This window comes from Rana temporaria, chromosome 3 (assembly GCF_905171775.1).
Source record: "Rana temporaria chromosome 3, aRanTem1.1, whole genome shotgun sequence".
In the NCBI taxonomy this organism is placed as follows: Eukaryota; Metazoa; Chordata; class Amphibia; order Anura; family Ranidae; genus Rana; species Rana temporaria.
The window spans coordinates 81,482,987-81,507,806 of NC_053491.1; the positions used below are offsets into that span (position 1 = coordinate 81,482,987).

The 24,820-nt window shown below is 44.6% G+C and overlaps 1 protein-coding gene across 2 annotated transcripts in view; it reads right to left on the minus strand.

Moving 5' to 3' along the window:
• Positions 1-9,214, minus strand: part of MTMR10 (myotubularin related protein 10) — a 119,654-nt gene extending 110,440 nt beyond the window's left edge. Inside the window, exons 1-2 of one of the 2 annotated variants that reach the window (XM_040342818.1) lie at positions 8,870-9,214; positions 8,650-8,710 (exon numbers count right to left, since the gene is read on the minus strand). In XM_040342818.1, the coding sequence (XP_040198752.1) occupies positions 8,650-8,710; positions 8,870-8,926 (118 nt within the window). In that variant the 5' untranslated portion in view covers positions 8,927-9,214. Of the gene's footprint in view, positions 1-8,649; positions 8,711-8,869 lie in introns of those variants that run through there. The other variant, XM_040342819.1, reaches the window with a different exon arrangement.
• Between the last annotated feature and the right edge of the window lie 15,606 nt (positions 9,215-24,820).

The window sequence follows — 24,820 nt, forward strand, 5'->3', positions numbered from 1 at the left end:
CCTGCACCCATTGGTCAGAGGAGAAAGTCAGCGCGGAACCTCAGCGCGGATCGCTCCGTTGATCCGCACTGTCTTTTCTCCACTCTCCCCTTAGGTCCGCCTAAAAAACTGGCAGGTGGACCTGAACGGGCTGCCCGTGTGAAAGAGCCCTAAGAGTACTTGTACCATAGCAGTTTAGACTTTTAGTACACCAATACCGACTTTAACCACTTAAGGACCTTGCCTGTTTTTCAGACTTGGTGTTTACAAGATTAAAACATTTTTTTTTGCTAGAAAATTACTCAGAACCCCCAAACATATATATTTTTTTCCAACACCCTAGAGGATAAAATGGCGGTCATTGCAATACTTTTTGTCACACCGTATTTGCGCAGCGGTCTTACAAGCGCACTTTTCTTGGAAAAAAAATCACTTTTTTTAATTAAAAAAATAAGGACAACAGTAAAGTGATGCCCTGTACACACAATCACTTTTTGTGATGAAAAAAATATATATGTCATTTTTTATCATGAAAAAAAATGAAATTTTTCCAACTTCATCATTAAAAATGATGTTGCCCACACACTATCGTTTTTGAAAAAATATGAACAAAGTGACGGCACTCTAAAGGGGAAGTTCTAGTCGCCTTGAGGCTGCTTTTAGCTGGTTACTTGTTAGTAAAAGACGATTCGTGCTTTTTTTGTCTGTTACATGTGCTTACTCCATTATGAACGGTAGTTTTACCTCCCGTCTCAAAACTTGCTTCTGGGCATGTGCGGGTTTAAAACGTCATTTTTGCCCACACACACGATCATTCTTTATGGCACAAAAAAATGACATTTTAAAAAATGACATAAAAAATTCAAGCATGTTCGAATTTTTTTTTTGTCATTTTTCAGAAGACATAAAATGACATTTTGCCCACACACGATCATTTTAAATGAAATTTTTTAAAATGTCATTTTATTTCATCACAAAAAGTGATCGTGTGTACAGGGCATTAACCCAATTTTTTTATATTGTGAAAGATAATGTTACGCCGAGTAAAATGATACCCAACATGTCACACTTCAAAATTGCGCCCGCTCGTGGAATGGCGTCAAACTTTTACACTTAAAAATCTCCATAGGCGACGTTTAAAAAAATGCTGTAGGTTGCATCTTTTGAGTTACAGAGGAGGTCTAGGGCTAGAATTATTGCTCTAACGATCGCGGTGATACCTCGTGTGGTTTGAACACCGTTTTCATATGCGGGTGCTACTCACGTATACGTTCGCTTCTGCGCGCGAGCTCGTCGGGACGGGGCGCTTTAAAAAGAAAGTTTTTGATTTTTATTTATTTTATTAATTTTAACACTAAAAAGCAGAGTTAGGTGCACGACTGAGCGGGGACCTGCTGAATGAGGGAACCAATGAGCTGCAGATCTGCTGAACAAGGGTATTGATGAGCTTGGGCTCTGCCAAGTGGGGATACTACTAAGCTGGGGTTTTTACTGGGCCCCTTTAAAACAAACAGAAAATCAAACAAAGATTCATTAAAGCTTCAAAAAAGGCATCACTGAAGCATCCAAAACACATCAAAAAATTTTTGAAGCGGTAGGTGCTTTAATGTGTATTGAAGTTGAAGCAAATGTAAATGAGCCCTTACTGTGAAAACCTCAACCAACAATGCAAAAAGTGTTACCTGTCCATGTGGATATAATTGGTAGCATGGCAAACAGAGGATGAGCACAAGACTGGCCAGACAGGAGTGTGGTATAGGAATGTGCACAGGGCAAGTAACATTAACCAGATCTAAATTTACCGTTTTCAGAATAGGAAATAGTTTCCGATTGGCTGCAGTAAGCTCTTGCCTGTATTCACAGTTCCACTTTGAGTGTGTATTTTTAATATAACGTTCATTATCACTAGGACAGGTAGATAGAATAAAAGACACAAGCAGCTCATCCATTTAGAATAAGCTTTCTGTGGTGCTGAGTATTTAGCAATCTTACAATAGCGGGAGCCTACGATCAAATCCTGCCATGAAAACCATGTGCATGGGGTTTATACATTTTCCTACGTTTCTGTGGGTTTTCTTCCTAAAAAATTTTGGTAAGTTAATTGGTCTGAATAAACCGGCACCGGTGTATCTGTGCAATGAGAAGAGAACAGACGATTGTGAGCTACCCCACCAGCTTGAACTACTATGAATGGCTTTATGGACTCTGTAAAGCCTTCTGTGGATACAGGGAAGAGAGAAAAAGAAAAAAACTGCATAAAGGAAATTGTCCAGCCTATTGTTAGTCGGGAGAGAGAACCTTATTAAAACCTGCTGCAAGCACCAACACCAGACGTCTCAGCTGCACACACTCGAAAACATATGTGGAAGTCACATGCTACCATCAAAGAACGTCTCATATTCTATGTGTGTGTATAACATGTATGTTTTCAGTAGGACTAAACTGAGAAGATTGCAATATTTTCAGTATTCGTTTATTGCTATGAGGTTAAGAGAAAAAAAAAAAAAAAAAAGAAGGCTACTGCCTAATTATCAGAAAGGAAGGTGCTATAGAGATGAGTAAATCACTGTATGTGCTAAAATGGACCTTCTCTAACACAACACCCTGCTACCATGTCAATCATACCTTGCATTTATTTCTGAGTGGTTTAGCTTTTCGTTTTTTTTGGGGGGGGAGGGATTTACCGTATATACTCGAGTATAAGCCGACCCGAATATAAGCCGAGGCACCTAATTTTAATCGCAAAAAAAATGGGAAAACGTATTGACTCGAGTATAAGCCTAGGGTGTCAATCTGCATGCCTCACTGTGCCCATGCCTCGACTGACGTTTAACATGGGAGTCTATGGAAGGAGTGCCCGGCTTTGAAAAATCAGTGCTCCCCGGCCGTAGGTCCCCCAGACAACAAACTTTGCACACTTGTAGAGAAAGAGTGGAGCTACATGTGTGCCAGGGTACCTACAGCCGGCTGGTACAGGGTCCCCAAAGTCTGGGAGATCAGACGCAAAAAGGTGACTCAAGTATAAGCCGAGGGGGGGAATTTTCAGCACAAAAAAAAAGTGCAAAAAAACTTGGCTTATACTCAAGTATATACGGTATGTTGTCACAGCCCTCGTTCCATATACACAAGAATTCATTGATGAATGTCTACATCAGGACATTCTCTAAGGTACCATTTCAGTAGCACCATGCATCACTCATGATTGTGACAGCGGTGTGTGTACACAACCATATCGGGATAAAAATCAGCCAAGGAGTTAAAGGCCAAGTTCACCTTTGAAAGAACATGGACTATGCAGTCAAGGGGCCCCAGTACGTTAATATACACTCTGCAGTTTTAAGGTTAAGTTCGCCTAAATAAATGCTCATATTTTGGCAGAAAAAAAAAAAATGTGCATTTATTATATTTTCCCCCAGGAGTCTGCTAAGGATTGTACCCACAATCAGTGGATGACAGGTTAGGACAGTGGGCTTGTGAATGAACCACAAAGGCATCGGTGATATCACAGTCCATTGGGAACTACAAGCTCTATGCTGTGGTGGCAGATGGGGCTTGTTTTCTTGTCCACAGATTGCTGTGAATGAATGATGTGGCTGTGCGGGTGGAGCACTCATTTTGAAATGTGACAGTAGGTGTGGGGAGAGTTCACCTTTAGCCCACGTTCACACTGGTCCAATTTGGCATGCTATTTGACATCAACTTGCATGCCAAATCAGCAGCCATTTCCAGCAATGGCACCGTCCAAATCGGTACGGGGGTCGTACCAATTCTCAAAAGTAGTTCCTGTATTACTTTTGGTGACTTCAGGGGGTGATTTGAATAGACATTTGTGCAGGAACCCACACAAATGTCTGTCAAATCCAGGGCTGTGGAGTCGGTAGATAAATGTTCCGACTCCTCAGTTTTATGTACTTCCGACTCCGACTCCCCGACTCCGACTCCTCTGTATTAATATGCGAATGTATTTTATACATTCCTTGAAGGAAAGAAACGCAACCTACCACAGGACTACTGGCTGGGAAGCCAACAGTCTACTGTATTGCACAGTTTAAGCAAAAAACAAACACAATGAAAACAATCAAGTGACTGGATAGTAGCAGCAGGCATAAACATCAGGAACAGGATCTTTACCAGTTCAAAAATACAAACCACATTATTTGGTTGTTTTAGAACAAAAACAAAGCTTATCTATAATGAACCAAAAACAAAATCTGCAAAACCTAGAAATGGTTTATATTAATCTTGAAATGTAGTTCTAGGCTTAGCAAATGCAAATCAATTCAATGTAGAGTTCTAAGGAAGAGAATTGCCTCTGCCAGATCCTCTTTCATAGAGGCTCTTAAGTCAGACTTTATTATTTTTAGGGCTGAAAATAATCTTTCGACACTGACTTGGGTGGGTGGCATTGCAGTAACTATTCTGGCCACATCACTAACGATCTCTGGATAAACAAGGATGGCTTCTTCAACAGTAAGTTTTGATGAGCGATCATACTTTTCAACTTCTTTTAGTGCTTTATAAAACTCCTGTTGGAATTTTTTTATTTGGACACTTACTGGTTCTCTAACATGCGTTCCCTGTAAAAGCAGAACACAACACTATGGAAAGTATAAGTATTGCAGCTCCTAATTGTGCGTTGCGTGCCATATAGTGAAGCACATGAAAAGCATGCTTCTTCACGGTCACTTAACGTGTTCGTTTTGCGGTTACGTGAGGCACTGCATGCATTGGTCTTTATTCTTACAGTAGAGAAGTCATTAATTATAACTTTTTGTGAATTGGGACATTTAAACTTGCTTTTTTTTTTTTTTAATTCCAATCTAAATTTAGTAGGAGTCGGAGTCGGTGCATTGTTTGCCGACTCCAGGTACCCAAAATTTCCCTCGACTCCGACTCCACAGCCCTGGTCAAATCGCCCCGAAATCGGACTGCAATCATGCGATGTGAACCTAGGCTTAAAGAAAGTAAATGCACATACAATTGTGTGGAAAAAAAAAAGTTTGTATTTACAATTTTTTTCCCCACAGAAGCCTGCAAAGCCTTGCACCCAGATACCAGATGCAATGCTAGGCTCCTGCAGACACATCCTCAAGCTTTCTGTCCAGAAGTGTCAGTGCACCCCACAAATCAAATTTCCCAGTACACTTAGGTCCCTTTCACACTGGCACTCTTCCACCAGATTCAACAAGCAAAAAAAAATAAAAAATTATCCCAACAATTAGGGGTGCTACGGATCAAAAAGACAGGGGGTGTTCAAGTTCCTCTGTTCCCCCGCTCGCCATGACCACGCTGTGTGTGGACTGATTACTTCCCCAAAGTAGAGGCGCTTCGGTAGCCGCCACAGGCATCCTGGAAGCCATTCCAGGGGAGGACGGAACACTGGGCAGCCAGGGGAGCTCACCTAGGCCGCCGCTAAAGGAGGTAGGTCGATGCCGCAGCCTGTCCCAAGGCAGGTGTAGGCAGCAGATGTGCTGCGGGTGCGCTCTCAGCAATCAGAAAGGCCAGGAAAGCTTGTTGCAGCCACCGCCGGGTGGACCAAGATGGCCGCCACTCCGGGAGCTAGGCCAAAGCTGCGGCCTTTCCTATGGCCGAGGAGCCTCCAAACCGCGGATCACGTGTGTGCCGATCCAAAGCTGTTGATCCGTATGGATCAATGACGACCCGTTGCACCGCTACTAACAATTTATGTTAAAAATAGAGGGATTAATTGCACACATTTGAAAATACGCAATATGTGAAAGCCGCAGCGCCTGACAAAGGCTCCTCTGTATAATGCAGTTTATAACTCTATAGGCGAGAGTCTCCAAGTTGGAGCACATACAGTAAAGCAGTAAATACATTGAGAGCAGGAAGTGTCATTAGACTATAAGTTTATGTGAATGAATGAAGCGGCCGTGCAATTTCAAAGTGGTTCTAAAGGCAGAAGGTTTTTTATCTTAATGCATTCTATGTATTAACATAAAAAAACCTTCTGTGTGCAGCAGCCCCTCTCAGCCCCCCTAACACTTAGCTGAGCCTCATCTCGATCCAGCGTTGCTGCACAAGAGCGCCCTCCCAATTGGCTGAGGTACAGCAGTGGGCACCATTGGCTCCCACTGCTGTCAAAGTCAGTGAGCCAATGAAGAGAGAGAGAGGGGGCAGGGCCATGTCTGAATGGAAACACAAGAGAAGCGGCTCAGCTAAGGTGCCCCCATAGCAAACTGCTTGCTGTAGGGGCACTTGGCAGGGAGAGAGGGGCCAGGAGCGCTGTCAAGGGGCCTAAGAGGAGGATCAGTGTTGCTCTGTGCAAAACGGCTGCAGAAAGCAAGTATGACATGTTTGTTATTTTCAAAAAAAAAAAAAAAAAAACAAGACTTTAGTATCACTTTAAATGCGACAGCAGTATGGGAGAGAAAACCCCCCACCTGCTATGTCAGAACGGGGGGGGGGGGGTAATAGAACAAATTACATGTCGCACCTTGGCATAATGGTGGAGATGCATTATCACTGACTTGACCTATACTTGGCAGGAGAGAGGAGGTCTCTTACTGGTGCCGAAAAACAGCACCACTTTCTCTATGTAGCCAAATTCTACTGCTATCTATTACAGCAGCCACAGTGGCCAGACCACTCCAAAATAGAAATAATTTGTCTTGGCCAGCTTAGCCCAAAGAAACTAAATTGATCCTTTAAAATGTAATTGTCATACATGTAAGCCATTTGTGGTAAACCCCTCCACACGCCCCACCAAAAGCATGAGCCGCTGAGCTCAGCTGTTAGCGCACTACGCATGCACAGCTTAAAGCTGGGGAGAGCACTCGCTCCTGTGAGGTTGGGGCCGAGCACTTAACATCTGCCATGTCCTACCAACTAACCAGGACACAGAACGCAAAAAAAGAAAAAGGAGTTTTTTTGACAGGCTTTGGGGGTGGCCTACAGTTATGGCAATTACGTTAAGCGATATTTTTTTTACCTACTATGACCCCCTTGACATAAATTTTATTCCAAACTCATGCTTAATTTATTGTGTTTACATCACATCCAAGATGGCAACAGTCTTATGGATTTGGAAGTCTACATTAGGGAAGCTTTTACAAGTAAAATGCCATTCATAAAATACATTAAATGCACATATAATCTAAATGACAAGAAAATAAAAAAAATCCATATGTACGTCTGGGCTAGTACTGAACATGTATATACAGGCTGGACTTCACATGTGCCAAGACATATGTAACTTTAATGGCTTGGTTCACACCTTTGGGACTATGTCCCCTCTTCACACCAGAGCCCAACCTATTAGCTCCAGCAGTGAGGTGGAGCATGTCTGGAGTATGTGGACTTCTATCTTTTCCTGGATGCTGGAGGTGGCCCCCGCAAGCCACCTGCCCTGGATCAGGGCCATGGTGTGGGCAGGCCAGCCGCTAACACCATAGCAACGATTGACGTTGAGTGTCCTGCCCAAGAATATTAATCGTTGCAGGTGGCTGACCCACACAGCACCACAGGATGCTTTGGCACCCCTGTTGAGAAACACTGGTGTACGGTATATGTGGAGCAGCAAGAAAGGTGGGATTTAATGCCCACTTGCCACACAGATGTGTCCATAGTAGCATAAGGTTGTGTGCCAAGAGTAAGGATGAGCTCCGGCGTGTTCGCATAGAACACATGCAGAGCCCGCCAGGAAGTCGGCACCCGCGCTGCGCTAATCACAGCCAGGCAGACATTGTCCGATGCTCGGCTGCAGAGATCGGGAAATGTCTGCCTGGCTGTGATTAGCGCAGCGCGGGTGCCGACTTCCTGGCGGGCTCTGCACGTGTTCTATGCGAACACGCCGGAGCTCATCGTTAGCCAAGAGCACACGCACAGTGCTTTTACTTCCGATTTTCAGATCTTCAGTGCCTTAAGGGACCTTAGATTGTAAGCTCCCTGAGGCTGGGTTCACACCTATGCGAATTGGATGTGGTTTTTCCACATCCAATTTGCATGACAGGAGATTGTGACCAGCTCTCTATGAAGCCGGTTCACGTATCTCCGTTGCTGGTGCGGGGCGCACTGCACAGGAACGATGCGCGTCTTTTGTTCAGTTTCAGGGCGGAATTCAGGCAAAGATTTGTCGCTGATTTGGAGAACGGGGACACACCGGACCCCCTGCTGCGAGCCGCATCCGTCAGAGGTGTGAGCCCAGCCTTAGCGAAGGGACTCATATGAACGTACAATATACGTGTAAATTGTTGGCACTATAAAAGTTCCTGTAATAAACAAACAAGCAAGCAGGTGCATTTGCTCTATTTTGGGACACACAGGTGTCTCCGCTTCCTGATTTCCTCCATCTTTCACCTGTAAACATGGAAGACGAAGCAACTTATCAAACCTGGATGAAGATTAATTCACAGGTGGCAACAGAAAACAGGGGCCCTGGTTCACACTGGTGCGATTTGACATGTCAAATCAGCGGCAATGGCACCGTCCTAATCAGTGCGACACAGCATTTGCGGCGCCACAATTTCAAAAAGTCGTTTCTGTACTATTTTCTGCGATTTCCATTGACATCTATGCAGAAACCCGCACTGATGTCAGTGAAATCGCCGCTGAACTCGCATGTTTTTATTTCCGCAGCTCAGTGTAAACCTTGGATAAACAATGGTCCCCAGCGCGGCCCCCCAGCACCCCCACACTTCTCCCCCTTACCTGGCAGCAAGACCACCTTCAGCTTCTTCACCTTAGTCTCCGGGCTGAGTTTATCTTCATGCTGGAAAAGACAGATGACATTTTCCATGAGAAGGACAGACTGGCCAATGTGTGGATATAAGAGACATGTGCACAGCACACTCCCAACACTCTGCAAGTCCATGCAAACTCCAAGTGACACTTGGTGACCCCCCCCCAATACCATGGAGCCATCACTTACCTGTGGAGGCAGAAGGTACGACCTGAAGGTAGGTTTAGCTTGTTTCATGGAGAACATTGTGGATATCCTCAGCAGTGATCCTGCTGGAAGGTGTGATCCCTATGGAGGAGCTGTGATCCCTGCAATGTGCACTGACTGGGATGGATCCCTGCAATTACCCTCCCTGGACTGGTGCAGCCTGTCCCTCCATGCCTGCGAGCTTCTGGCTTTTGTTCCAGCTCAGGCCAGACATTTCCCTCTCCCCCTGTGTCTCTCACTCCCACACGCACTTTGTATTTGCATTCTCACTGATTTCCTGTGACTCTGTCCCTCTCTCTTCACAGCCTGTGCACATGTGCAGAAACACCATCCATGGGCGCCGCTCACCACGTCCTGCACCGCCATCTAGTGTCAAAGAGCGAGACTGCAGCGTTTTTTTTTTTTTTGTCTACTTTGGACAGAGAGGCAGCTCCAGTTAAATATTTTTTTCATTTTTTTTTTTTGCTATCTGTCCCCTTTGGGAAGACCCCAGCGAGGGACAGCGCTGCCACCAAGCGGACTAGGCAGTCGCCTAGGTAGGATTGCCACCTCATCCCTTTAACCACTTCAATACCGGGCATTTTCACCCCCTTCCTGCCCATGCCAATTTTCAGCTTTCAGCACTGTCACGCTTTGAATGACAATTGCGCGGTCGTGTGACGTGACTCCCAAACAAAATTGACGTCTTTTTTTTCCCCACAAATAGAGCTTTTTTTTGGTGGTATTTGTTAATCTCTGCGGTTTTTATTTTTTGCCGTATTAACCAAAAAAAGACTGACAATTTTTAAAAAAACACAATATTTTAAACTTTTTGCTATAATAAATATCCCCCAAAAAAAAAAAATATATATATATATATATATATATATATATATATATATATATATATATATATTTCCACAGTTTAGGGTGATACATATTCTTCTACATATTTTTGGTAAAAAAAATCGCAAAAAGCGTTTATTGATTGGCTTGCGCAAAAGTTATAGGGGCAGATCCACGTACACTACGCCGCCGTAACTTTGTGGCGTAGTGTATCTTTGGCGGTGTAATGGCGCGCCATTCAAATCTCTGTATTGGGGGTGTGTTTTATGTTAATACGTCGTGACCCGACGTAAACAACATTTTTTTTTTAACTGCACATGCGCCGTCCGTGGGGGTATCCCAGTGCGCATGCTCGAAATTAACCCGGAACAAGCCAATCCTCACGACGGTGATGTCATTCTACGCAAATCCCTATTCGCGAACGACTTACGCAAACAACGTAAAAAATTCAAAATTGTACGTGGGAACGACGGCCATACTTAACATTGAGTACGCCTCATAACAGCAGCTTTAAGGCCCCGTACACACGACCGGATCTATCCGCTGGGATTGATCCGCGGATCAGTTCCAGCGGACAAATCCGGTCGTCTGTACGGCCTAGCGGATATTTATCCGCGGAGATTTCTCGGGCCGATCGATTTTAAGCGGATATAAATTTCTTAGCATGCTAAGAAATCTATCCGCTTGAATCGGGTCCAGCGGATTGATCCGGTGGTGTGTACAGACTCACCGGATCAATCCGTCCGCTCCCCTCCCTCGCATGCGTCGTAATGATTCGATGCATGTGTGGAAATACTTACCTTCCAGCGTCGCGCACGTCGCCGCGTCATCATCGCGGCGACGGCGCGACACGTCACCGCGGATGAATTCCGCACAGATTTTGATCCGATGGTGAGTACAAGCCATCGGATCCAAATCCGGAGGAGGAATCTCCGCTGGAAACGGTCCGGCGGACCGTTTCCAACGGAGATCCCCTCGTGTGTACGGGGCCTGACTATACGCCGGAAAAAGCCGAACGCAAACGACGTAAAAAAATGCGCCGGCCGGTCGTACGTTCGTGGATCGCCGGAACGAGCTAATTTGCATACACAACGCATTCGACGGAAACGCCACCTAGCGACCGCCGAAAAATTGCAGCTTAGATCCGACGGCGTACTAAGACGTATGCCTGTCGGATCTAGCCGAGATGCCGTTGTATCTTGTTTTGAGGATACAAAACAAAGATACGACGCGCAAAATTTGAAATTACGCGGCGTATCAAGAGATACGCCGGCGTAATACCTTTGTGGATCTGCCCCATAGCGTCTACAAAATAGGGGACTGGTTTATGGCATTTTTTTAAATATTTTTTTACTAGTTATGGCAGCAATCAGCGATTCTTATCAGGACTGCGACATTATGGTGGACACATCGGACACTTTTGACACCATTTTGGGTGTTGCTCCTACCTGCTCTCCAGCGAGTGAGATTCTTCAGTGTTTCAAGCAATGAGCTGGTGACACCATAAAAGCAGCTGAATGTTCTATTTAACAGTCTTTTGCTGAAGATTTTGATTGCTAGACAGACATGGGCCTTGTTTCTTTTTTAAATTTTTGGGGTATATGAAAATTCTCTTATGCCGCGTACACATGGTCGGAATTTCCGATGGAAAAAGTCAGATGGAAGCTTTTCGTTGGATATTCCGATCGTGTGTATGCCCCATCTGACTTTTTCTGTCAGAATTTTCAGCAGACTTAGATAGAGAGTCGGTTCTATATTTTTCCAGCGGAAAAAATTTCTATCGGAAAATCCGTTCGTCTGTATGCAATTCCGACGCACAAAAAAACACGCATGCTCGGAATCAAGTCGACGCATGCTCGGAAGCATTGAACCTAATTTTTCTTGGCTCGTCGTGGTGTTGTACTTCACCGCGTTCTTGACGGTTGTAATTTTGTGTGACTGCGTGTATGCAAGCCAAGCTTGAGTGGAATTCCGTCGGAAAAAACATCCGATTTTTTTCAATCCGTTCATCTGTACGCGGCATTAGAAACACCATAAGATGTATGCTTAACCACTTGCTTACTGGGCACATATACCCCCTTCCTGCCCAGACGAAATTTCAGCTTTCAGCACTGCGTCGCTTTAAATTAAAATTGCGCGGTCGTGCGACGTGCCTGCCAAACAAAATTGACATACTTTTTTTCCCACAAATAGAGCTTTCTTTTGGTGGTATTTGATCACCTCTGCGGTTTTTATTTTTTGCGCTATAAAAAAAAAAAACACAATATTTTTTACTTTTTGCTATAATAAATATCCCATTTAAAACTAAATATATATATTTTTTTCTCAGTTTAGGCCGATATGTATTCTACATATTTTTGGTTAAAAAAAATAATAAAAAAATCGCAATAAGCGTATAGTGATAGGTTTGCGCAAAAGTTATAGTGGCTACAAAATAGGGGATAGAATTCTGACATTTTTTTTATTATTATTTTTTTTTTTTACTAGTTATACGGCGATCTGCAAATTTTGTCAGGACTGCGATATTATGGCAGACACATCGGACACTTTTGATACATTTTTGGGACCATTCACATTAATACAGCGAACAGCGCTATAAAAACGCACTGATCACTGTATAAATGTGACTGGCAGGGAAGGGGTTAACACTAGGGGGCGAGGAAGGGGTTAAATGTGGATCCTGGGAGTGATTCTTACTGTGGGGGGAGGGGACTGACTGGGGGAGGTGACCGATGTACAAGGGACACAGCATCAGTCTCCTCTCCCTGACAGGACGTTTACACTCAGAGCTCCATGTCCCTGCTCTAAAACTGCCGATGGCGGGTACCTGGCGGACATCGCGGCTGCCAGGCACGCGTATCGGCATTGCGGCGACGTGCCGGGCGTGCCCCCCAGTGGCCGGAGGACCCGAGGCCGTAAAAAGACGGCCTCCCGGATTTATAGAGCCACCTTGAGGCCGTCTTTTTACATATGCCCGGGTCTGAAGTAGTTAAATCCCTTCTTGTTTCTCTATTTCTCCAACAAGAACAAGTCCACGAGTCCAACAATTGTAAAGCGCTGCTGCACATTGGCCCGCCTCCTATCTGCCCTCAGAATTCTTATAGAAAGGTGCCGGCCTGGCTCACAACCGTGAAAACGCCAGACATCAAATGCGTGGATGCACACTGATGTAAGGAAACTCCAAGAAGCTATATTGTAAAGAAATCTGCAAATAAAACATCACACCTCTGGGAGTGTATGTTGATGCGCATCATGCGCAAGGATCCTCAAACTACGGCACTCCAGCTGTTGCAAAACTACACGTCCCATGAGGCATTGTAAAACATTCACAGACATGACTAGGCTAGGGTGACCACGTGTCCCGGCCTGCCCGGGATTATCCCGTAATTTAAATTTGAGTCCCGTGTCCCGGACACCTTCAATCCGGGACAATACATTGTCCCGGAATGAAAAAAGGACTGGCTGCCAGCCTGTGACAGTGCCACTGTAATAAAATATTGCCAAACTCACTGGTTGCTACGGCCGCCCCGCTTGGCGTGTAGCAACCAGTGACGTCACATGCAGAGAGGGCAAAGGGAGGCGGCCCGCCGAGAGAACAGGCCTTTACCAGTACTGCCTCCGACTCCGCCCCCGGCCGCGGCAGCAGAGAGAGCAGCATCGCATTCGCAAGTCACTCACGTCACATCACCGCTGAATCCGAGTCCTCCGACCAGACCTTAACCTCCAGTCCAGTGGCCTCTCGGCGCCGCGGGCGGCGCCATTCTGCAGTGTCTTTGATCCACCGGCTCGGCTGAGCCTCAGCTGTCCCCGGTCGGTCCCGACTCCCGACCTCCCGCTCCCGCAGTGCATTTCAGGCTGCAACCTGTGCCTGCACAACATCCGACCTCCTCCTCCCGCCCGAGCAGCCCAACTGCCTGCAGGACCAGGGAAAGAAGAAGACCAACCCTGACTGAAGTCTGCCCTACGAGACCAGAGTGACAGAGTCCAGATTAAAAGGTTAGCAGAGCAAATGAAACCGGAGCAGATGATCAGGTGACAAATAGCTTCTGATGGGGCACAGTGTCACAGTCACGGCAATTGATGGGCACACTCACACTGGCACTGGCAGCATTTGATCATGGGGCACAGTAGCGGTAATTGATTGGCACACTGGCACTCTGATGGGGCACAGTAGCGACAATTGATGGACACACTGGCACTCTGATGGGGCATTGTAGCAACAATTGATCGGCACAATGGCAGCATCTAATGGGGCACAGTAGCGACAATTGATGGGCACACTGACAGCATCTAATGGGGCACAGTAGTGGCAATTGATCGGCACACAGGCATAATCTAATGGGGCACAGTAGCAGTAATTGATCAATACGCTGGCAGCATGTGATGGGGCACAGTAGCGGTAATTGATGGGCACACTGGCAGCATCTGATGGGGCACAGTAGCGGCAATTGATCGGCACACTGGCAGCATCTGATGGGGCACAGTAGCGGCAATTGATCGGCACACTGGCAGCATCTGATGGGGCACAGTAGCAGCAATTGTTCGGCACACTGGCAGCATTTGATGGGGCACAGTAGCTGTAATTGATAGGACAACTGGCAGTATTTAATGGGGCACACTGGCGGCAATTGATGGGCACAGTGTCAGCAATTGATGAGTACAGTCGCTACGTTTGATGGCACAGTGGCATCAATTTATGGGCACAGTAGCTGCTTTAATGGGCACAGTGGCTGCCATTGATGGTTTTTTTTTCAGTTTTTACGCCGGAGGCTGCCAGCGTAGGTTTTCATTGCAAGTGCTCTGTGAATCAGGCACTTGCGATGAAAACTTGCGGCGGTGTAACGTATCTACGATACGTTACGCCGCCGCACATCTACATGAATCTGGCCCAAAGTGACTTTATAAAAAAAAAAAACTAAAATATTTTTTTTGGGGGGGGCTGGCGTGGGTGGGGGGATGGTTGTCCCTGAATGGCAGTTTGGAAATGTGGTCACCCTAGACTAGGCATGATGGGAATTGTAGTTCCTGAACAACTGGAGGGCCGTAGTTTGAAGATCCCTGTGCTAAGGAGTGCTTACTCATAACCATGAACCCATAGTGGTAGGTAAAGTGCATGAAAACAGCCCTAGAATTATACGTGAAGATGATTTATACTCAATGATTGATTATTTTAGAAATACGTGTCTAAATCTTGTGACTAAAAAGACTTGTGTAGTCCAGTCCTAACATCTGTTCTATACCAAAATTAAAATAAACATTCAAACCTTTTATTGTGTTGTAACATAATGTTCTTCTCACAGAATATGAAGTGTTCTATGTCCTCTTCTTTAAATTCATTACACACTTGTAATAGTCCAAAATGTGCTGACGGTGCATTATACAATGTCTGGAAACATTGAATCACAAGCAGCATCAATAAATAAATCTTAAGCCATTAATAATGTTTTCATCTTCAGAAGCACCGTCTCTTTATCTTTTATACATTTTTGTGGTTATGTTTTTGAATCTCAATGACTTGATGCCTAATTCATTACATTAGGTTATCAGTCAGGTGAATCCAGTCACTTTCTAATTTTGTTAGGTGGCAAGTGCTGGAGGCCCAGGAATTTGTTTGCATCTTTACCAGAGTTATACCAAAGACACAGGTAAGTGTAGTGTTTCTCAGTTAGCGACTGTGTTAAAGACCAAGGCCCAGATTCACAAAGCACTTACGCCGACGTATAACAAGTTACGCCGATGTAAGTGCAAATGTGCGCCGTCGTATCTGTGCGCCGGACCCACAAACTAAGATGCGCCTAAAAAGAGGCTTCATCCCGCCGACGTAACTTGCCTACGCTGGCGTAGGGTGGGCGCACATTTAGGCTGGACGCATGGTGGCGCTCCCATTGATTAGCCATTCAAATATGCAAATTAGGAAAATACGGCGATTTCCGAACGTACGTGCGCCCGGCGCAGGCTACGCGAGGTGCGCGTAAGTTGTACGTCCGGCGTAAAGTTATGCCCCATAAAGGAGGTGCAACCCAGCAGCAGACATGCAAAGGTCTGCACCAGGGAACACAAGCCGGCGTATTTTACGTATTTTACGTTGGGCGTGTGTCTGGCTGGGCGTAGGTTACGTTCACGCCATACGCAGTGATACGGCGTAGTTTAGGCAGTTGTTGCGATGTGGTTGTAAGCATGCGCAGAGGGATGCGTCCACGTCACGGCGCATGCGCCGTTCGTGATACGTATCTGTCTGGCACTCAGCCCATCATTTGCATGGGGTCACGCCCACTTCCACCTACGCCGCCTTACGCGTTCGGAACCCACGCCACGCTGGCGCAGCGTTGGGAGCACTGGCTTGCTGAATTCCATGCTTGCCTCTCTGCGCTGCATTGGTGTAGTGTACATTGTTTGCTTTACGGCGGCGTAATGTGCGCCCACCTCTCTGTGAATCTGGGCCAAAGTTTAGGTAAATTCATCATAGTGCCTGCTCCCATACCCCCACAGCCATAATCTTGGGGTACTGTGGGGATCAATGCAAGTGCTGTGCTATGCCTGCCTTTACCCCCCCCCCCTTTTCATAGAAGCTGTACTGTAACTTAAAAGAAAGAAATAACTACATGAATGGAGGACAGGGACAGCTGGCACCAGCACAACACTCTTCTCATTAGGGCCGGTTCACACCATAAAGGGTGTGTTTGCACTCACGCGGTTTTTCACGTTACCACGTAGCACATTTTTGATTGCCTATTCAAATATATACTGTATTTATTGGCGTATAACACTTACTTTTTTACCCTGAAAATAGAGGGTAAACTGTGCCTGTGTGTTATACGCAGGGGGCCGTGGAAGTATTTTTTCCTGAAACTTCCCTCTTAAAGTTAGGGTGCGTGTTATATGCCTGTGCATGTTATACGCCGATAAATACGGTAAATATAACTTAGTTATTTAGTGCAAAGCACCAAAAAAAAAGTCTTTGTGATGATAGGTACTCTTAATTTGCCGCACTTCACCTTCACTCGCGTGGGAGAAATACAGACTCACCAGATGACTAAATCCTGGGAGACTTCATATGCTCAGATCCTTTGGAAGGTAAAATGCATCCCTTGATGCATCCTTGTGCTCATAGGACTATATGGCTCGGTTAAAGCAAAAAGATTCACAATATAAACCAAGTTCCAGGTATTTCCGATACGGCTGGTTCAGTTTTTTTGCTGTGGTGGAACGCACGCTGAGACGTGGGGAAACGGTGTATCTGTCACTGTACATGTTGGTGCTAGCATATTTGGCACCTTATAATGTGTCACGTACCTGGGTGAAGTCTGAAGTGACGAGGTCAGCCTCTCTTGAATCTCCGGCCCCGGTCCCACTGAGAGTGGAAACAGGGGAAACCAAGGGCCAGGGGAGACACGAGTGCCTGCAGATGTAATTCCAGAAGGCCCCAGCAGGTGATGCGAATCTTGAGAAGCAGACAGTCACAGCCGGTCGCAGAGACCAAGTCGCAGGTACCCGGGAAGTGCAGCGGAACAAGACAGGAGACAGGTGCGTAGTCACATGGGAAGCCGGGTTCAGCAACGAGCGGGCAGCAAGGCACAAAGTCATCAGGCAGGAAGCAGGGTCACGAGGGAAGCCGAGATCACAAACCAGGAATCAGAGAATAAGCAAATCCAAAGCAAGGTCAGGGAAGCCGAGGTTCAGTAACAGGAAGTCAGGAACGCAGGAACAGGCACAGAAAACAGGAACCGGAATAGCTGAGATCCGTCAGCACTGGGCTGGAGTCAGTGCATCCTTTAAATAGGGCATTTGGCGCCAAATACGCGCGGGTACGCTCCCGCGCCCGTGCGCGTGCACGCGCGCACACTGCCGCGAATTCGCGCGCGCGTTGCCACGAGTTCACGGGGACAGCTCTGGTAGTTCTCTTACATAATGTAAGTGAGCACTTTACCATTACTGGCACGTGATTTATATTGAAGCATATTGCGCTATGTGAATCTTTTTGCTTTAATCGAGCCATATAGTCTTATGAGCACAAGGGTACATCAAGGGATGCATTTTACCTTCCAAAGGATCTGAGCATATGAAGTCTCCCATGATCTAGCCATCTGGTGAGTCTGTATTTCTCCCACACGAGTAAAGGCAAGAGTACCTGTGCTTGGTTCCTTTTTGAGGACTTTTCTTCATATCATTTTGTATTTGTGTGGTTATTGATTATGCACTAAGTTATATTTATATTTGAGTTAGCGACAACTTTTTATATTTTCAAATGGTTTGTTAGGTAATTTATTCACTTGTACAATGGGCAGCTCTACTCGCTACTCACTATTTTTATTGTTTGGCGCAACTTGTTTCATTTAAAATCACACTATTTTTTTAAATGAGCTGAGGAACACAAGGAAGCACTCAAACAGACTTGCAAGTGCAGCATTTAAAATCACGCTGCACCAAGCCGCGTAATACTGCGGTACCTTGCATTTTGGTGCACAATGTGTGGTTGTGCAGAGGGCAGTGCAGTACTGCACGATAACTAGTGTGAACTGGCCATACATTTAAATACTGTCCTTTGTGCAGATTAAATTTTGTTTTACCCGAATTTAGGCTTTCGACTGTGAGTGGCCCAAAGTGTTAATCATCACATTTTGTGAAAAGTTTGGGCCAGGAGTCCTGACTGGATGAGACAGGAAGTATTCTAATGTCTATGGCTTAGTTAAATCTGTCATACTCTACAATTTGTTATATTATTTGAGGTACTGTAAGTGGTGTTAATAATGTAGGTGGTGTTAATATTGTAGGTGATGTTAATGATGTTGAACCCTAGTTAATACCCAATTAAGTGCTCTGCGCCACAAACCCACCCTGAAAAAAAAAAAAAAAACATTGAAATCCATGCGACCGGTGCCCCGAATGTAGATTAGGGAGCCGAACTGCATTATGGGCCGCCAATGGATCGAACAAAAATTTAGGAACAGTTATATTCGAGAGAAGTCATTCTTTAGACTTGGTGAAGCCAGTGCTACCACGCTCATGGAGCTATTGTAGAGAGCTCCAGACCTTCATTTATTATTGCTGATTTTTGGGATGCTTGTGCGTGAGAAGGATCTATATCTTATGCCTCGTACACACGTACAGGTTTCCCGTCAGGAAAAACTGCCATGAGAGCTTTTGGCCGGGAATTCCGGTCGTGTGTATGCTCCATCGCAGTTTTCCCAACAGGATAACTGGCGGGGAAAAAAAGAGAACCAGCTCTCTTTTTCCCCGCCGGGATTCCCGGCGTTTTTTAAGCTGGCAGTTTTCCTATGGGAAAAGACTGCGGTGGAGCATACACACAGCTGGGTTTCCCGACCAAAAGCTCTCATGGCAGTTTTCCCGACGGGAAACCCGTACGTGTGTACGAGGCATAAGTAATAGATCCTTCTCACGCACAAGCATCCTGTTTTCCTGTCGGGATACTCTGCCGTGTGTAGAGGGACAAAGTAACCAAGCAAGGTTCTTGGTTTTCCCCTCGGGTTTCCCGGCGGTAAAAAGTCAGCCGGGAAACCTGTACGTGTGTACTAGGCATAAGGGGAACCAATGACCTCAGCTGCCACATACCTGTAGCTGTTCATTCATTGAAACTGCATGTAAATTCATCCTGTGTGATTGAGGCAAAATTAAATATACTCAGTTTATATTTCCTGTTGACAGGGCCAGTGATTAACTATTTCACGCCCTAGGCAAAACTAACCCCCTCTGCTGCCCGTGCGTCAGGGGGTTGGCGGGTGTGGGGTGTTGTTAGTCTTGCTTAGGGCCTCGCGCGTGACTACACCGGGGCAGCAGCTACGTCTAGAGACATAGTGCTCGCCTCCTCCCCAGCAGTCCTCATGCCTGCCTCCTCTGCTGTCCTTGTGCCCTCCTCACAGGCTAACCTGCTGCTGACTTCCTCTGCAGCAGCTGTGACGGATGTCCTCCACAGTTGCTGCTTTCCTTGAAGAGCCAATCAGCGCCACAGCCCTGTGTAGGACCCCTTGTGTTCCCCCGGCCAGGCTAATAGGGAAGTCAGCGGCCGAAGCTGCGCCCCCTAGGCAGCAGTGAGCCCTTGCCGGCTTCATAGTTTGTCTAGCGGGAGCGTTGGCCCAGTGTGTTGATCAAATGTTACTCATTGAAAAAAATAAATTTAATGGGGAAAATACTGCTTTATGGCACCCATATGTAGTTGTGAAGCATACTTATTTCCTATGATACTCAGCGCCATTTAGTTACCATAATATGGTATTTTTTTATTTTTATAAATACTTTTTCTCTGCAGAGAACAAAGACTGAGAACATTCACTGTTACCCAATTTGCACAGCACATATTTATATGCAGTTTTGATGGATAAACAGCTATGCACATTTTTTAAATATACCCCTGAATGTTGCTCAGTGAGCAGGTAAAATGCATGAGCAAAAAAGTTTCTTAAATAGGGGTTTCCTTTAGTTTTAGAACATGCATTGTTCCTTGCATGGCTTAGTAACTTGGGGCCAGATTCAGGTAGAAGTGCGGCGGCGTAACGTATCATAGATACGTTACACCGCCGCAAGTTTTCATCGCAAGTGCCTGATTCACAAAGCACTTGCGCTGAAAACTACGCCGGCGGCCTCCGGCGTAAGCCTGCGTAATTCAAAGGGGCGTGTGCCATTTAAATTAGGCGCGCTCCCGCGCAGGACCTACTGCGCATGCTCCCTTTTGAATTACCCGCCGTGCTTTGCGCGACGTGACGTCATTTTTTCGAACGGCGACGTGCGTAGCGTAATTCCGTATTCCCGGACGGCATATGCAAACAACGGTAATTTTTTAATTTCGACGCGGGAACGACGGCCATACTTTAACATGGGCTGTGTAAAGTTAAGGCACCCAAAACGACGACTAACTTTGCGACGGGAAACTAGACTAGCGGCGACGTAGCGAACGCGAAAATCCGTCGTGGATCGCTGTAACTCCTAATTTGCATACCCGACGCTGGTTTACGACGCGAACTCCCCCCAGCGGTGGCCGCGGTACTGCATCCTAAGATCCGACAGTGTAAAACAATTACACCTGTCGGATCTTAGGGATATCTATGCGTAACTGATTCTATGAATCAGTCGCATAGATACTCTGAGACATACAACGGAGTATCTGAGATACTCCGTCGTATCTCCTTTGTGAATCTGGGCCTTTATTCTTAGTACCTGGAATTGTTGTTGAGATCCTCTAAGAAGGGGTAATGTATATCAGTGGATATAAAAGAATTTGAACTATATTTAATGCAACTTTTACCGGGAATGTTGGATAATAGAAGTTCATCAAATAACAGAAACTTGTTTAACAATGAGCAATAATCACTGTGGGCCATTATTGAGGTTTATACATTTGATTTGTAAGTAAAAATGTAGACAACAAAAGATGTGAAAATGTATTTTATCAAAACAGAATGAACACATATTTTACTGGTAAATTTACAATGCAAGTAAATTATTTTAGTCAATGTTTTATATGATAATAGGGTGTTATAGCTGTGTTTTCATAGTAGTAAAAGTACCCTAGTTTTAAAGCTGGACTCCAGGCACAACAGACTTAATATAAATATGTCTTATTAGTGCAGTAGGGTTGGTATAGGGGTGGGGATGGGGGCAGAAGGGACATGTCCCCCAGGTTCAGTCTCTCTATGTAGATTATGTAGAGGCAGAGGCGCACTTGGAGTTCCAGCAGATCCCATCTTCCCTCCATACTGATAGGAGCGACTATACTACAACTTCTGTCAGTAGGGCATTTTGTCTTCTGGAGTTTGGCGGTACTCAATATTGCACCCCTTCGGCACTTGTTAAAAAACACAGAAGCTGACTTTCTGTGCCAGATTTTGTGTGTATAAGTGATAGTGCCCCTCTCCTCGCAAAGAGCACTCCCTGATATTTTTTCATTCCAGTCACACCTACCACTGAATGACATTTTTTTCATTTCCGTGACCGCTAATGCAGGGACATTTTTTTCCTTTGCCGCAGTTAGTCCTATATTAGTGCATCTAGTTTTAAACTTTTCAGTTGGTTGCAGTGTACCAAAAACATTTTGGTGCACTCTGATTTTGGACCCATCCCATTCTCTACCTAACGGGGGTGGATGATAGTGGTGGGTTCATAGGCAGTGGGGGTAAGAGGTGGTGGTGGTGGGGGGGTGGGCGCAGTTTCCCATCTTCACCCTGGACACTGGATAACCTTGTCCTGGCACTGCTGTGCAAACAGCAGAGTTGTGGCATTGGCCCAGCAGCTCCAACCACTACAGGCTGTCTGCAAATAACTACCGGAGGGGGCAGAGGCAAAACCAGTCACCCTGCACAAGGAGAGAGCTCAGATGTGGGCAGTCTTTAACACAGGAAGCTCCTGCACAGAGGCAAAATTTTACACCGAATTACTGTACAGATCTGGAAGAAATACACAAAGCACACCAAGATTCAAGTAAGAATACGCATGCCTCTTTCTGGGAAAAAAAGGTTATATGTGCCTCTTGCATTTAGATGATGTTTGCTTATCCTGGAGTTCAGCTTTAATAAGTTACTTCAACTCACTATATATTAATCAAAGTCCATCTAAATCTACTGAGTGCCAAAAGGGCAGCAGCACAGTTCCCTAGAGACTCTAGAGTTTAAGGCATCACTCCATTCATAGGGGCTGATTTGTACAGACCAGAAGAAGTATCCTCAGCAACCACACATCAACCAACTGGACCCCAGCTATAAGTCTTGTGCAGGTTTTGAAATAAAATAATTATCTGATTAGTTGTCATGAACAAAACAACATCTTCCTTACTTTTGGGCTTACTTAACAAACCCAATTCATTTATGTATTTGTGTTTGAAAAACCTCCACTACTATCTTCTGTATTTATATAGCATTGACATATTGCACAATACTTTACAAAGTACAGAGAACATTCAGATCAGTAATACAAATGTAAAAGTTAAAAGGCCAATTTTGGAAAAAGTTTGACATTAAAACAAACTCCAGGGAGATATAATAAAACTACAATTGACTACAGTTATGTATTCATTTAAATGAATATAGTTATTTTAAAACATTGCTAGTATAAGTAAAGCTTCAAGTATAACAGCTTCCTGTATTGATTTGTACAGCAAGACTGAAAAGGAGGGCAAGCATTGTAAGCCAATCGGCCTCCACTACTGTTAGATTTTCATGCGATCGCTTGTATGAAGATTGGTTGTCAGAACATTTAATAATGCCATCAGTGTCTATACAACGTTCATATAAAAGTCCTTAAAAAAATCAAGGCAATGTATGGCAAGGTATGGCAAGTTATGGCAATTTTTACATAATTACATTGGTACAGCTTGGAGTATTAATATGCTATATCCGTGGAATCCCTGTGGTAGCTGGAAATCACTGTAGTAGGTGCCACAGGAGTCCCATTCTGAAACTAGTGGCAATCAGTGTAGTAGCAATGCCTACTACCGTGATATCCAGCTTCCAGAGCAGCCATTCTCAACCAGGGTTCCGTGGAACCCTAGGGTTCCTCCAGAGGTGGCTAGGGGTTCCTTGAGCTGTGGCTGATTTAACTCCTGTTTGATGGTGCTTACATAGTTCTGAGACAATTCCACTTGGAGGAGCCAGTGGTATGACACCAATGTTCTTCATAGATCTCTGTAAGGGGGCCATTCTTACCACCACTATAAAAAATTGCATTCTTCTCACTGACCACCAAAGTAAGGGGCATTGTTCCCACTGACCCCCAATGAATGGGTTTTATCAGGGGTTCCCAGAGACCTGAAAATCCTTTTAAAGGTTCCCCTGGGGTAAAAAGTTTGAGAAAGGCTGTTCCAGGGGGATCTCACAGACATGGCACATGCATACTTACATTGGACCAAACTTGACCAATGCAACTATGTAAACACTGCCATACCTGAAATTCTATACCTAGATTTCAGCTTGAAAATTTTTGTTTGATTGACATGACAATCATGCAATCTTAACATTTTATTCAGAATGAATGGAAGTGAATTTGATTCCAAATAGGAACCACATTCACATTTAGACTTTTTGTTTAATCAGATAACAGAACTAGACATTTTCCATTCTTGTCTTTCGATTTTCTTTGTCAACATATTCAAAAACAATTGTCAATTTGACTACATTGACCATTGAAAGAAGGTTTTGAAAACTACAGTTTCCAATTAAATTCTACAAGTGTATGGCTAGCTTAACAATAGGAGGTTGCTGAGAGTTTGGGATAGCAAAATGTAGTCTGGAGGCTAGGGGGTAGGCTGGTGATCACACTGCATTGTATAATTGTCAAGAGTGCCAGTGTCACAAGACCGACTAAAAGGAATTATAAACAGTTTAGCAACAAACAGTATTTATATATTGTATATTTTAGATGTTTGACTCAATATTTTTGGAATTGTTTTAAAAAAAGGCCCTTGAAGAGATGACAATCCAGGGCCACTTTATAAATAATTGCCAATAAAATTGGTGTAAAAGTGTCATTTCAATATTTGTTAATGTGTGGAGGCTTAAGAATAGTTATATATATTTTATGCATTTCTGTAGCACCAATACATTCCTCAGCTCTACACCTTGGTTTATGGAGAGCACTGTACCACTCACATCAGTATGTCTCCCAAAAAAACTTACAATCTAGCTCCTGTAATGAAGAAATTCATACATGCACACACAGTAGGGCTAATTGTGAATGGAAGCCTATTACCATGTCAGCATTTATTTTGGAGGACACAAGTAGTTTTTCTAGGAACACATACAAAATAAATATTTTTCACCTAAGAACTGTATCACAATCTTGTTTTCCTGTAGCAATTTACCATAATAATCTCCAAGACCATAACAATGTACCCTTTTTTCCTATTTTATCCACTCAAAGACAAGTATCAGTTACAAACCTGTAATAACATAAAAAGTTGTAACTTGTCCTTGAAAATTTTCCATAGTGGTCTTTTAAATACTGATTCATTGACTGAAGTAAGTGCTTTGGAATGTATTTATTACAAGTATAAAGAAGAAGAATCTTTGAAACCCATGACAACCAATCAGACAGAGGTTTAGCAAGAACTGCTAAGTTGAAACCTTGCACCTTGTTAAAAAAAAAAATCATTTTTCTAAAGTAGTA